We start from the raw sequence: 16,045 nt of genomic DNA on the forward strand, positions 1-16,045 counted from the left end.
ATCTCATTGAATTATCAATATTATTATTGACCCGTAAAATAGGCTCCTGATTTTGAGCAATACGATAAAAATATTGCAGATTATAAAAAAGTCACTGAACCATGATAACAATGAATCTTTCTTAAAATGATACTTTTAAACTAAATTCCACTAAAACTAAGTAGCAGGTGAGTATATTAAGAAAAAGATACTTTCAATCCAAAAAGCAAAAAACATGAAAAAGTGGATCTTAAAAATTAGAGTTTCTAAGATAGAGGCAGTTTAGATTAGAAGTGCCAAAGTATTGAAAGCAAGAAAGACAATAGAGTTAAAAACAACTACTGATAAGCAGAGGAGAACTGAGCAAAAAGAAAGACACAGTCAATTGTGACCAGGGAATGATCCAAAAAACTTATCATGCATTTAAGGCCTCCTGTCTTGCTGATAAGTCATTAGTCACTTCATTCTTCAGGTAAAAGGGAAGTCATGTTATGATATTTGGTGTATTGAAGAGTAAAAGCTTAATCATTACAACACACTGTGGACACATTCCTCATAAATAATGATAAGCCAGGGCACAATAGAGCAGTATTGTTTCCTGAATAGTAGGGTCACTAGCCAGTGTGCCAGAATGTGGCAATTTGGCAACTGAGGAAACTGAAAAACAAAGGTCAGTCTGACTTTTTCCCACCTTTATGAACAGGAGCTATCATAAATGAAATTTCTAACCCACGTCGCCCTCCCATCCCACCCGAAGTGGTAAAGTTCAATTGCAATATAGTGTCTTGTGAGTATCATTGTTGCAGTGGGTCATCCTGGGCCCTTGTTTCAGCATTTTGTTAATCCCCTTCCCCTCCCCAGATTAGACAAATGTATACACAAGATTCAGGGTACCAAAATCAAGTACGATGACAACAAGCGATATACCAAAGAAGGAAGAACATACAAAGGAAAAAAAATCACGTAGTACATTTAAAACAACAAAAAAGACAGACCTCCTCTGTCCATAACCTGCAATTCATTTCACTTACCATCATCTTATATGTTTATATGTACATAGCTTTTGAGGTTTTTGACTCATCTGATAAAATCATCCTATATATATATATACACACAAATAAGGGAAACCATGGGATCAAAATTTATTTAGGCCTGAATTACTTCACTTAATATGATTTTTTCCACACTTTTCCATTTCCTAACAAATGGTGTTGTCATTCTTTCTAATGAAAGCATAGAATTCATATACATATATATGTATATATATCACTTTTTCTTGATCCATTTATCTACTGAGGGGCATCTGGGTTGGATCCATATCTTAGCTATGGTAAATAATGCTGCAATAAACATAGTTGTGCTGGTAGTTTTAATATGGCTTTGTTTATTTTCATTTATGTAAATGGCAGAAGTGGGATTGCCTTAGTCTTTTGAGGAACCTCCATACTGCTTTCCAGAGTGGTTGAAGAGCTGAGGGACAGAGCCCAGGCCCAGAGTTCAAACCCCATGATAAAAGAAAAAAGTGTAACCCACCACTATAGCAAATGGCAGAGGGAAGGTTCTGAATTCCAGCATTTACAAAATCCTATAGCAAAGCCCAGACCCAACATGAGACATAATGATGAGAAACAGGACATATTTCTAAATCATGAATCATACAAAGATATTCTTTTTTTTTTTTTGTCGGTCGTGGGGCTTGAAGTCTGGGCTTGGGCACTATCCCTTAGCTCTTCAGCTCAAGGCGAGCACTTTACCACTTGAACCACAGCGCCACTTCCGATTTTCTAGGGGGTTTATTGGAGATAAGAGTCTCATGGACTTTTCTGCCCGGACTAGCTTTGAACCCTGATCCTCAGATCTCAGCCTCCTGAGTAGCTAGGATTACAGGCATTTGCACCTGCGCCCAGCTAAAGACATTCTTTATCCTACACCTCTAACATTGCATTGATGAGGAAACCTAAGGTCTTAAGATGGGTGAAGAAAATTAAAGCGTACATGTTGGCACAGGTGCTGGCGGCTCATGTCTGTAATACCTAGCTACTCAGCAGGCTGGGTGCTGAAGCTCTAGCCTTTAGTGAAATTGCTCAGGGACAGCACCCAACAACAACAACAAAAGAGAGTATATGTTGGGGAAGAGGAAATGAAACTGTGCTCATTTATGAAATGATTTTTTCTGTACAGAATCCCAAGGATTCAACACAAAGCTACTAGAATTAATAAGATCCTATCATACAGAGTTCATTACTTAGAAATCAAGAGCTTTGCTACAGACTAAATATTTTCTAATAGCATCAGGAGAAACTATGTTGTGAGAAATTGTTCATGGGAAGACTTTAGCATTAAACACATCATGAAGACTTGTTGGAATGGTTTCAACAGTGTATTAAACATAAAACTGAAATCTGTCAAACTTTGCAATGATGTCAGGATTCTCCTTTCTCCACCTTTTCACTGGGACTCCCCCTCCCCCACCCGTGTCAGTTCTTTTTGACCACATGGAATCAGCATGAGAACAAGGTCTCCATTTCTTCCTGGCCAGTGCCCTGTTTTTGCATTACAAGCATAGAGCAGAGGGATTAGAGTGGCATCATTAAGTGACAGTCTAAAACTAGACAACCAACATACTCTGTAGCTATCAAAGCATAAAATTGTCTCATTATAGTGCAGAAATTTGAGTCTTCCACTTCTAGAAGTCCCTATAACATCAAAAGAGCAGCAAGTTAGCACCTTTATAATACTTAGCTCCAGGAAATGGGACAAAGTTCATCACACACATGGTTGTATGGAATCTTCCTAAGTAGTGTGATACATCTTCATCCTTATTTCACAACAGACAAAATCTAGTGTTATATACCAGAAGCACCCTGAGAAAGAACATCTAGGCTATCTTGAAACTTGGAAGCAGTAGACAGATATTTCTTAACCATCACTGGCCAATGATGTTTTGAAATTAAGATGTGATTATGATGATGATGATGAAATTATTCTGTGATTATGTAATTATTACATAAAACTTTTTGTGAATATGCAATCATCTCATGCAATATTTTTTCTCTTAGGGGCCACAAGCTTCACAGGTGTGACAAACTTGGTTTCCAAATCATGATGACAGAAAATGTGTGAGTATGCTGAGTTTTGTTGCAATTTTGGAGATCATCAGAAGATTGCCCTCTGTTGCAAACTAGAACAACTGGAAGTTCTGGAGGATAGCCCTTAGGCGCCTTGTCCACATGCCATGGGAGTGCAGAGGATTAGTGGAGGGAGTATGAGGTGGGCCTCTCATTCCCTCTGGGTCTGCAGGGACTGTTGCTATGTGAGGAGATGTGGTTCTGAGAACACTTCATGATAGACCAGCCCTATACTGAAAACCTTGAACTTGTAAATGCACACCAGGTCCTGGCAACGCACTGACTCAGAAAGGAAAGTCTGCTTGCCACCTTGTGACTTAATGAGTGACCAGACAATGAGTTGAAGAGGTAAGAGGACACCTGGCCACCCCCAAATCCTTTGGATAAGAAACATTTCATTGCAATAAATGGCAGCAATATTTTCTCAACAAAATAAGTTAGGTTCTGAATATAGGGGTGATATTTCATAACTGGTTTTCTAAATCAACTTTAGAATACCTGTGTTCTTATAGTCATTAGCTTTGTGCGTAACAAGATGAATGGGGTAGAAGTTAGCCCAAGTAATTATGATAAAAAGCAACAGTTATTTGAGAATATTCTGAAATCTTGGATTAATGGGAACAAATTGGACACTATTTTCATTGACATAAAACTCAAACCACTGAACTGCTAAACTGATCTTCTGTACATAACCAGATCTGTATCAGTTATCTACACACAGCTATCATACTAGTCAGCAAAAATCCAGGCAAAATAGAGACTATAGAGAAGTCACTGAACCACAAGCAAGTATGTATGTATGTTTGTCTCTATCTATCTATCTATCTATCTATCTATCTATCTATCTATCTATCTATCTATCTATCTATCTATCTATCTATCTATCTATCTGTCTATCTATCTACCTACTTACCTATCTATCTATCTCTCTGGAGCTTGGGATCTGAGCTTAAGGCTTTGTGTTTACAAAGCAGGTATTTGATTTGAGTCACATCTATAGCTTTCTGTTTGTTGTTTGTTCTAGTTATTTTTGAGATAGGGTCTCATTTTATGCCCAGAATGCCCCAGATTAAAATCCTCTCATTTTTGTTTACCATTGTAGCTGTTATAATAGGACTATGATACCATGCTTAGCTTTGGTTGTTGTTGTTGAAATTGGGGAGGAGGGGTCTCATAAACTCTTTTCTTTGTGCTGGCCTACAACTTTGATATTTGCAACCTTAGCTTCCCCAGTAGCTATGATTAGAGGTACGAGCCACCAGTCAGTGCCAAGTCTAAAGATGCTTTAGGATGTAGATGGGTTTATTAACACAAAATATAATAGTTATTATATTTTTATCTTTAAGCAGTTGTACAGAGGGAATATCATTCAACAAATGATGTATCTTGATCCATATCACCTCTTTCATTGCCCTCTCCCCTCCTTCCCAACACCTCTTCTCAATATTTCTAGTTGAATGGCTATATATTCTCCCTCTCCTTCTTTTTCATTTATATATTCCCTTCCCTTGATGCCCCCCACATCAATCTTAAGAACCAGCTTCCAGACATTCATTTAGTAGGAGTATGTGTTCATTTTTTCAAGTAATTATACTATTTGAATTCTCCCATGCATATACCATACTTCGGTTAATTCATTTATGTGTACACCAGCTCATGACCATGTATATTTAAAAATTACATCTAGAGAGAAAACATGCATCCTTTGTCTCTGTGGGCCGGACTTCACAATTGTTTTCCGGGTTTATCCATTGTTAATATCATTCTTCCTCTTGGCCGAGTAAAATCCATTGTGCAACACAATCTTTTAGGCAAAGCAGGCTCAAAAACCTGAATATTCCAACAGATGATGGAATGTATTGTAAGAAAATAATAAGCCAAGGTACAGTACAATGGCCTTCTGTTGGCTGGAGAGGCATGCCAGGACATATGATTTAATACCCACAAATGTGCCACTCTGGCAACTGAAGGAACTAGACACACTAAAGGCATTCTATTTAAGCTTACCTATTTGTATAGAGCTTAAACAGATGCCAAATGTTATGTATTTTGAAACCAATTGCCTTTAAGATTTTATGTTTCTTTAAGGGATAAAAATATTGAAACCATGCATATATAAGGAATAATGTTTTGTACTAGAAATTAGTATGAAATAAGTTATTTTGCTACTTGGAGGCTGAGATCTGAGGATCGCTGTTCAAAGCCAGCCAGGCAGGACAGTCCATGAGACTCTTATCTCCAATAAACCTCTAGAAAACCAGTAGTGGTGCTGTGGCTCAATTGGTAGAGTGCTTGCCTTGAACTGAAGAGTGTAGGGACAGTGCCCAAGCCCAGAGTTCAAGCCTTACGACTGACCAAAAAAATATTGTATAATAAATTGAAATCAAGCCACTTTTATAATATGGATATAGTCTGGGAAAATTAACACCATGGGCATCTCTTGTTTTTAATGCCTCCAATGTGGCAGCTATTTTTATCACAATCAGCTGAAGTCATCGCTCAATGGTAGAGTGCCTACATTTAAGCACAAAGCCTTGAATTCCTACTTCAGTACTTCTCTCCAAAACTTGGTCGTTATATGAATGCATGGAATTATCTCTTTCTTTCTCCCTCACTGGCCCCACTGATATATCCAAGATAGACCTTCTCCCAGTTTCATTACTACCATCATGATCATTATGATCATCATTTGCATCCATACTCCAACAAATGAGTGAGAATACATTTTTCTTTAAAAGGTTATAATTTTCTAATTAAAAACTAATGTCCTAATGTCTCAGGTAAGCTCATTTCTAAAAGTGGTCCCAAAGTTCAAAAGTGGCATTGTAGTAACTTACTTACTAATCACTACAAAAATGTCTTTTTGTAATTACTTTTCCAGCTTATTATTCTTAAGTCTAAGATGGTATAATTTCCTCTGAAAATTTGTGCTTATCCTTCCTCAATACAGGTTGTACCCATCTAATGTTGCTCTTTCTGAAGTACCTTGTTGGGATCCTGAAACAAAAATCTTGTTGCTGTTACACTAATGTTCATTTTTAATCTATTTTAAACTATTTTATCTTTTTTCTGACTTTATGGGTAATGCTATTAAGGTTTATTTGCATTGTCGATAGTCCTTGCAATTGATTTTAGAGTCATACTAAGTAATACTCAATTTGTTTTTAATAAAGATGGAATGTGCTTTAAATGTGCAAAATACTTATTTTGATTTTGTCAATTTAGAACAATAGGACAATTGCCTTTCAATAACAATATATGTGAAGAAGTTAAAATTAATGATCCAGTGGCCATTGGCCAGTACTAGAGTAGGACAAAGAACTGAGTTCTATTCTAATCTATAGCACTGCACAAGTCAACAAACTATGTAACTTGCTATGAAAAAACTGGAAACAATTATTTCTATAGTTGACATTTTTAATAGTACTGCTTTTAACGAGGGAATTTGACTACAGATGAATGAAACCTAAATAACAGTTACAAAATGAGAACATGATTTTGTTTTGTTTTGATATTTGTTTCTCAGACACTAGGATTAGAGACTGAGTTAGCATTGACCTTCAAAATTTTCAACCTTTAAAATAGTGGGAAGTGTCTGAGGGTCAAGACTGAGGTCAAGACACAGCAAACTGAAGGTTGCATTGACTTTCCAATTCAGAACGTGTACCAGAAGGTGGCAACACAATTTAAGACCCGGTTGCAATGGCAACCATTTGGCTAAATGGTTGTAGTGCAAGAAACATCGGAAATCAGTCTTTAATTCCAGGATACTGTGGTTGTGCTCAGCTAAAATTCTAAGCATCTTTTACTAAAAAAAAGAAAAAAAATGGAAAATGGATATTGAGTCAATTAGCAGGTTTTGTCCAACAACCTGGTTTTGTTTACCTGATTTGGCTATTTGGGTAGACTTGAAGCTTCAGTCTTTTTTTTTTTTTTTGGTCTGGTCGTGGGGCCTGAATTCTGGGCCCTGGCGCTGTCCCTCAGCTCTTCAGCTCAAGGCTAGCGCTCTACCACTTGAGCCACAGCGCCACTTCTGGATTTTTTTTTCTTTTTGCTTGTGTGGTGCTGGGGAATCGAACCCAGGGCTTCATGGATGCAAGGCAAGTGCTCTACCACGGAGTCAGCTTCCCAGCCCCTAAGCTTCAGTCTTAAAGCAGAAACTTGTCTTAAAACCCCGCATATTTTGTAGTACATCTTAAACCTTGTGACCAATCCAGTAATTTACATCTTCAATTAGTACTTTCATTAAATAAGTTAAAATATAAAAATTCCATTGCCATGATTGACATAATTTATAGTTCAATGTAGGCTAGAATAGTTCTGGAAGGTTTTTGTTAGTAAATAGTTTTCAACAAAATAGTGTAATATGTTTGAGCTGTGCTCAGGTTCTGATCCAATGCACTGATAATGAAAAGATGTCAAAACTTATCACTTTAAAGATGAACTAGTGTGCCACCACCTTTGACATATCCACCCTAATCAAGCAAAAGGAAGCAAAGTGGTGTGAAGATATGAGATTAAAAATACTGTGACTTCCTCCTTCATTCATCAATAAAAGCTCTGCTGCGGAATCAATTCTAGGATGGCTCTGGCTTTTTTTCTTTCCTGGACATGGGTACTAGTGGGTTGACTTTCTGCCTCTTGGGCAGGAGCCTCTAACCTTTCAGATCTGTGTCCCCCACTGTGGGAGGAGGGTCCTGGCCAAAAAAGTGAATGTGAGATTCTGCTAATGAAGAAGAATGAGAATTGAACGACAAAGGAAATTACTTTCTTTTTTGAATACATTAACTTCGTTAAATACCAAAACCCATCAACGTGTCAGATACTTGGACTTGACTCATTGATTATATTATAAGACTTAATCATGTACACCATTGTAAAATAATCAGATGGAATTATCATATTTTTTCATTTATTGTGTTTTGGTTATGATATTAATTGAAACAAAGTGTGTGTGTGTGTGTGTGTGTGAATGTGTGTGTGTGTGTGTGTGTGTGTGTGTATGCGTGTGCTTGTGAGAGAGAGTCACAAGCTTGAAGTCACAGGCTGGCACTGTCCTTTATCTTCTCTCTCAAGGCTGGTACTATAGTATTTGAGCCAAAACATGACTTCTGGCTTTTTGGTGGTTAATTTGAGATGAAGTGTCTCACAGACTTTCTTGCCCCGGTTAATCAGAATCAAGATTATATTAAATATAAATTTCTGAAAATGACAGATACAGTGCATATCCCTGTATATCTTGCAAATACAGCGTTTGAAATTCTTTTAAAGAATCATGTCTACAGATCTGTAATTCAAATTTTGCTTTTCTCCTATTGAAGTTCTAGCTGAACACTGGGACCAAGATAGACAAATGTGCATCTATAATGAACATTATTTTGCATCACTGATTTACAGTTGATATCAATATAAACTTAGTTTATCTAGCTAAATTGACATACCTAACTCTGCTAGATGTGGTGTCACATTCTAATCAACAGCACCGGTTATGTTTCAGTTGGTAGGTCAAAAGTTTTAAGGCCAGTCTGGGCTACATAGTGAATTCAAGGCCACCGGGTGAATAGTAAGTTTCGTCTCAAATAAAAAGTTGTAAAATTGCTGGAGTAAGTTATTTGTTTGTAGAAATTTCAAAAAGCATCTTCTTCCCTTTTTTTTATTGAAAGCCTTGAAAAATAATTATTTCAAATCTATTAGAATTGTTTTTCTTTAAAAAGATTATACTTATGTACATTAACCATATATTTATGATCATAGGACTATTAGAAGCAAGGTCCTAATGGTACTTTATATATACATATATGTATATATGATATTATATGTTATTACATATGTGTATACATCTGTATGTCTATGTGTATATGCATATATATATATATATATATATGGGATTTTGTTCACTTTTTTTTTCCTAAGTGTCTGTAATCCAGTTTTTTCTAAGTAGCAAATATCCACTTCTCTGAATCTGTGACTTTTTCCTTAATGACTTAAGCCTCCCTCAAGGCATGCTGCCTTTTGTAACTGATTGTTTTGACAATAAGCATTTGTTCTCACAGGTGTGAATCATTTTCTGAGCGCATTACCAGTCTTTGCAGCAGTTGATTCTGGCATCATGGGATATCATCAGACCAAGCCACACTGTTGCCACCACCTGAGGATCAGCTGAGGTTTTGTTACAACCTTTCTCACTGTCCTTTATCTTACCCTGAAATCAAGAACAAATGGAGCACCTTTTTTCAGGTTGCTTCTTTATGTTTCACAGTTAATTCTCTTAAGACATGACAACGTATTTTAGTAGGGCATTGTCTCTCATACTTATTGTCCCAACATATAATTTATCTATTTTACTCATTTCATAAAATTATAGCACAAGTCCAGGCCAAACATAATATTTTGCTGTAGATTTATAGGTTAAGATGGTTATATGAACTTTTTGTCAATAATGATGTCTTAGATTAATTGTGAGCAGAGAATTGATTATAGAGCAATCTTTCAATATATTACACCTGAAGTCTTCATGGTCATCTACTACATAAAGTATGAAATATACTAGTATACTTAAAGACTTACATAACATTTTTTAATTAAATGTTCAATGGATTCCCCCATACATGAGTCAAACATAGACAACGACTAACAAACATTAATATGACATTTACTAATAGGCTAGATTGTGAATTCATTATTTTAGGTATAAGTAAACTTTAAATTGAAACAAAGCTTTTGTTACTCTTAAGATTTCCTGGGAGTATTAATCATGCTTCTAGAAGAAAAGTACCAAAAAATTCTTGTGTAGTATGAAATATAGTCTTTGAAGATACTTGAAGTCTTTAAGGTTTACGTGCCTTATTAAAGAGAATGCATCCATTTTGCCCTTTACATTATGATAGACACTAGCATCCTTCATATATTAAGTCTGAAAGACATAATTCTATCAGTGTAGAATATTGCTCAGTTATCTTTCTAATCAAGTTTGCAATTTAGGAAGAGGAATTATTATAGGAGCTGAAAAAACCATAGATTTCTTCTCTCCAGTATATACAGTCACCTTCTAGTAAATTCAGCATCATCTTGAAATATTTATGGGCTGCACACAGCTCACCCCTGAAAAATTCTGTCAAATTATTTGAAGACAGGTAAGAAAGAATCCCAAATTATTTTTAAAAATTTTATTTGTTGGCAATATTAGGCTTTGAACTTTGGACTTTGTGCTTGTTAGTCAGGTGTTTACCATTTGAGCCATGCCCACAGTTCTCTCTCTTTTTTTGCTTGCTTTAGTTATTTTTGTTTTGCAAACCATCTTGTGTTGCTTCTCAAGACCATCCTTCCTGTTTCCATCATAGCTGGAAACACAGCCACTGCCACGATGACTGGTGTTGCTCTCTCTTCTTTTTTTGCTTACCTTCTCTCTCTCTCTTTCTTTCTTTCTTTCTCTCATTCTTTCCTTCCTTCATTTCATCTTTCTTTTTTCTCATTATTTTCTTCTTTCCTTATCTCCCTTCCTCCTTCCCTCCCTCTGTTCCTTCCTTCCTTCCTTCCCTCCTCTCTCCTTCCTCCTGTCCTCATGTCTTTCTTCCTTCCTTTCTCTCTTTCTCTCCTGTCTTCTTTCTTTCCTACTTTGCCTGTGCCTAATGTGAACCACAATGCTTCTAATCTGTACTCTGCTTAAGTAGTTAGGGCTATAAAAAACAACCTCTACACATGGACCCAAATTATCTCTGATAAATGATATTTTTGTCTCACTTTATCCATTTTATTGTTCATGTATAGTATTTTTAAACCTTGATGATAAATAATAATTCTAACTTTTAAAGATTATAATGATGAGCATGATCTAGACTAGAAATTATTTTATAAGGACAAAACTCTGAGAAAAAGTGTTGCATTTAAAAAAATCATACAAATTGGATGTTGACTATAGCTACTCAAGAGACTGAGATGTGAGGATCCAGATTCGAAGCCAGTCTGGGCAGGAAAGCCCATGAAACTCTTATTTCCAATTAACCACTCAAATGCCCCAAAACCAGCAAAACAAAAAACAATTAATTTTCTAATTACAGACTCACGCCTGTAATTCCAGCTACTCAGGAGACTGAGATCTAAGAATCCTGGTCCAAAGCCAGTTGGGGCAGGAAAGTTCATGAGACTCTTACCTCCAATTAACCACCAGGAAACCAAAAGTGGTGCTGAGGCTCAAATGGTAGAGCCCTCGCCTTGAGCTGAATAGCTGAGGGACAGTGTCCAGGCCGAGTTCAAACCCTACGACTGAGAGAGGTGGGGGGGAGAGGGAGAGTGAGAGTTTTCCTCTTAAAAATTCTTACCTTCAAGTAGTTATGCAAAGGAGTTGCTGTAAAACAATTTATGACAATGCATCTTGAAAGTTTCACTTCTTTCATCTCCCCACACATCCCTGGGAGTTTTATCTTGATCATAGCTGTATAACCCAATGGTATATAATTGTGATAATATCAGCTAGCGTCAGAGCTAACCTTTAAGACAGTCTAGAAAATTAATAAACCCATCTGGAAGAGGTGATGAAAGAATTATCTGGTTACAAAATGAATGATATTGCTGAAGGGTGATATCATCCAATCTGAATGAGGTGTGGGTAGTATGGGCACTCCAACAATGAGAGCAAAGAAAGCAGGGCTCATTGGTGCCATACAAACAGGTGGTTGCATTTGGGTAGGAATGTCTGAAGACTTCTCATTCATCTCTCTTGCTTCTGCTATGCACCACATTTATTAATTGCTTCTGGACTTTTTATGTTATTTGAACATGTGTTTTGAAAGTATTCTCTCTGTGTTCCATTGCTGTTTGTGTGATCCCCCTATATTATCTCTAATTATTTTATATTATTTTATTTTATTTTTTTGTTGTTTGTGGGGTCTGAACTCTGGGCCTGGGTGTTGTCCCAAAGCTCTTCAGCTCAAGGCTAGAGCTCTACCACTTGAGCCACATGGGACTTCCTGCATTTTCTGCTTACATGGTGGTGATGAATCGAACCCAGGGTCTCATGAATGCAAGGCAATCATTCTACCACTGAACCACCTTCCCAGCCCCTATTTTTTTTTTAATTAGGTCTTTTCTCTTTTCTTTTTAGTTTGATTGACTAAAAGTTTATCCATTTTGATTTTCTTTTCAGGGAAACAGCTTTTACTTTCTTTTAAAATTTTTTGACTCCATTTCAATTTTTTTTTTTTGGTTGGGAACAAATGATCCTTTCTGAAACAAGTTTGTTGGAATAGTGAGATGTTTGGCTTTAATTGAATGCTTTATCTTTTAGGTATGCTCATTATTCTAAAAAAAGAAGCAGGGCCTGTCGCAGGTGGCTCACACCTGTAATCCTAGCTACTGAGGAGATTGAGATCTGAGGATCGCAGCTCAAAGCCAGCCCTGGCAGGAAAGTCCATGAGACCCTTACCTCCAACAAACCACTTGAAAACCAAAAGTGATGCTGTGGCTCAAGCGGTAGAGCACTTGCCTTGAACTGAAGAGGTGAGGGACAGCACCCAATTCCAGAGTTCAAGCCTGACGACCGAACAAAAAGAAAAGAAGCAGACTGTGAAAAATGGATTATTGTAGTTGATTTCTTAGCTATTATCAGATTTCCTACGACACTGATTATAACACATGAGTCTCAGAAACACCTGCCACCATGGATACTTTCAATACTGATAGAGCAATTTTTATTAAAGACTTTACTGTTACTTAGAATTCAGTACTGGTGGCTTTCAGTTCTCTTGGCAAGTTGGAAAGAGCTACAGTTAAGAATATACTTTGATTTGTTGTGTTTCTGGGTCTCTATTAAGAAAATTTTGGCTTGTGCAAAGGAGACCTAGGGTTTCTCCCATTCCATCCTTTAATGTTTTCAGAGTGTCTGCTTTGACACCAAAGTCTTTGATCCATTTGGAGTTGAATCTGGTGTAGGGTGATATATAAGGATCTAGCTTTAGTTTTCTACAAGTTGTTAATCAATTTTGCCAGCACCATTTACTGAAGAGACTGTCTAAAGAAAACTTAAATGTTTAGAATTGCTACTAACAAAATGCTCTTAAGGTTTTTCTATTGACAATGATTTTGGAACTTGATTTTAGAGAAATGTGTAATATACATTCATGTGTTTATTTTGTACAAACATAGAAAAACATTTTAAATGTTCATAATACTCATTTTCTAGCTGCAGAGAGTAATAGCAATCCAAACTACTTTCATTTTACATTGTTATTTGTGGAAATTTTAATAATTAATGGAAAAAGTTGCTATTGGGTAAATAATATGACAAAAATAAATATTTGAATTGTGTTGGAATTATTTAATAGGAGCCGTGGCAGGATTAAACAGACCCCTTGACCTGTTATGCAGAATTAAACAGAATGCTTGACAGGCTATGCAATGTGTGGATATGGTTAGCCTAATAATTCAGATTATCAGATTCAACTACCTGTGAAAGATAAAGATGTTTCTCATATAAAATGGAGCTCTAGGTATTCTGAGATATTTCATGATTGTACAATTTTATGGACTTCAGGCAATATCCAGCTTTACATTCCATAATACCTAAAGTAGTGTCTGATGCATGGGGATCAAAACTGAGGTTTCATCATTGTTCCAAGCCACATTCCATAGAAAGAGAAGTGACTTATGAGCATGCTATGAGATGGGGAAATCATTTGTATTTATAGCTCCCATTGTCAACACTTAGTTCTACAATGTTGGTGTAAGAGACCTTGCAAATACAGCCTTAATCATAGGAAAATATGTGTACTTGGGCAATATTTTGTGGTTGAACTCATGGCCTAGATGCTGTCCCTGAGCTTTTTCCCTCAAGGCTAGTGCTCTACTTCTTTGAGCTACAGCTCCACTTCTGGATTTGTGTGTGTGTGTGTGTGTGTGTGTGTGTGTATGTGTGTGTGTGTTGGTTAAATGAAGTTAAAAGAATAGATATTGGGAATTTATTAGCAGTCTCTGTCCAACAAACTCATTATTTCTAAGGTACTGGTTTTGTCAATGGAACTGAGATAATTGGATATACTTCAAGCTTCATTCTTTAATCAACTGGTAAAGTTTCTTTCTTTTCTTTTTCTGTTTGATTTTAAGGATACTCTTGTTTTTGCAACTCTACGTAGTAAATATTTTTCTTTCTTGAAACAGTAATTCGTTTTATAACAAGATCAATCATATTTTATATCATACCTTGTCTGCCTATGATTACAAATGTTAGTATTCCCATTTTCAGTTATCCAATATTTTCTATGAGATATGTTGTTATTATTTTAAATGAGAAGTACTCTAATGCCACTGATGATCTATTTTATAACCACAGTATGGGTTGGATAATTTTTGAACATTTTTTGTTAACAAATTTTTCATTTTGTATTTAGGATTGAGCATAATTTGTGAATTCTCCACAGCTGGCAAAAATAACTTAATTGTAGTGAATGTTAACAAATGTATCAAAGTTATCAACACCTCCACCCTCTGCAAAAATAAAAAGAAGAATGCAAAGTGGTAACAAGAGGTGGGGTAGAAAAATATTGTTACTTCCTCCTTCGTTCTCCAATAAAAGCTCAACCCAATCGCAGCTCCCCAACATTGGCACCATGGCTTTCATTCCTTGCTGGGCATGGGTATTAGTGGGTTATCTTTCTACCTCTGTAGTAGGAGCTCCTAACCTTTCAAGTTTCTATCCCCCTCTATGGGAGGAGAGTCCTGGCCAGTTCAGTGACTACAAGGTGGAGAATGGAAAATACATTATTGATCCCTGGGTCTACACTAGCAGAATGGGGATGTATAAAATTCTGCTGAGCCAGACAGCCACATATTTTGCAAAATTTGCTCCAGAAAATGAGCAAAATGTCTTATGGGGACTGCCTTTGCAATTTGGCTGGCAATTCAGATCAGGTGAGAAACCTCTTGTTTTCCTTCTCTTGATCTATGAAAAGTGGAACTCTGTATGCCACACCCATGTTTGTGAAAATTGATTTATTTTCTCATTGGAATAATTATATTTCTCTACTTTCCTTTTCTCACAAGTTCTTTTTTGTTTGTCTATTTCTAGTAGAAACTTCAGTACAGAATTAGGCATAATTATCAAGCATAAAACAACATTAGATCTGAATTATTGGCATTAGAGATACTCAACTACTACTAATCTCTGCATTCTCTGTTCTCCAGGCAGATCAGCTGATCCTACCAGAAAGACTAACTGTGGTTTTGAATCGGAAGATCATCTGTGTATCTCTGCAGACAGTTGGTGGACTGGTAGGTTTACTTTGCAAGAATCTTGATTACCTTTTCCCCAACTCACAATTCTCCTATAAAAATGAATCAAATTCATAATGTATGTGGTAGACTCTGTCACATTATAAAAGATATCAACTACAGTCATTTCTAGGACACATCCAGCGTTTTACAGAAGAACTGAACCACAAAATCGAAGAAGGTCATGACCTCTGGGAGATCAACAGTGACACTTAGCAGGCAGGTCCCCCAAGTGTAGTATGAAATCTTTTGAACTGAGGAAGCTACGAAGTGAAAGTCATGAAATCAGTGCTTTAGTTTTTCTTGGTCAAATGGGTAAATGAATCAGATGAATAGAATTCACACTTTATTTTATCATCATGTAATTTAAGGCTTCAGTCACATAAAAAAGTGCTAAAATACATTGGAAGGAATTTCTAATTCTTTAATTTTGTGTGTTTGGCAAAACTGATGTATATATATATCTGCTTCTTAGAGATTATTTCCCAATTATAAAACACAAGATAAAGTTAATTTTCACTTTCTCAGGAAATCACATGTGATATGTATCTTCAAAAGTATTTCTCTTAGTACTTAACACCTTCTTCTCAAAATTCAAGCATAGGCTTGTCACAGATCTAAAATTTAAATTTCATTTCCCTTCTCCATTAGCTTAGTAGTTCAGTATATCATCCTGC

The 16,045-nt window shown here is 36.3% G+C and overlaps 1 protein-coding gene and 1 pseudogene across 1 annotated transcript in view; both read left to right on the forward strand.

Moving 5' to 3' along the window:
• The first annotated feature begins 1,974 nt into the window (after window positions 1-1,974).
• LOC105993502 lies at window positions 1,975-12,819 on the forward strand (annotated as a pseudogene).
• Window positions 12,820-14,707: 1,888 nt separating this feature from the next.
• Window positions 14,708-16,045, forward strand: part of LOC105993503 (protein LEG1 homolog) — a 37,430-nt gene continuing 36,092 nt past the window's right edge. Inside the window, exons 1-2 of the mRNA XM_013026777.1 lie at window positions 14,708-15,008; window positions 15,282-15,368. Of these exons, the coding sequence (XP_012882231.1) occupies window positions 14,708-15,008; window positions 15,282-15,368 (388 nt within the window). The remainder of the gene's footprint in view (window positions 15,009-15,281; window positions 15,369-16,045) is intronic.

Source organism: Dipodomys ordii, unplaced genomic scaffold (assembly GCF_000151885.1).
Source record: "Dipodomys ordii isolate 6190 unplaced genomic scaffold, Dord_2.0 Scaffold97, whole genome shotgun sequence".
NCBI lineage: Eukaryota > Metazoa > Chordata > Mammalia > Rodentia > Heteromyidae > Dipodomys > Dipodomys ordii.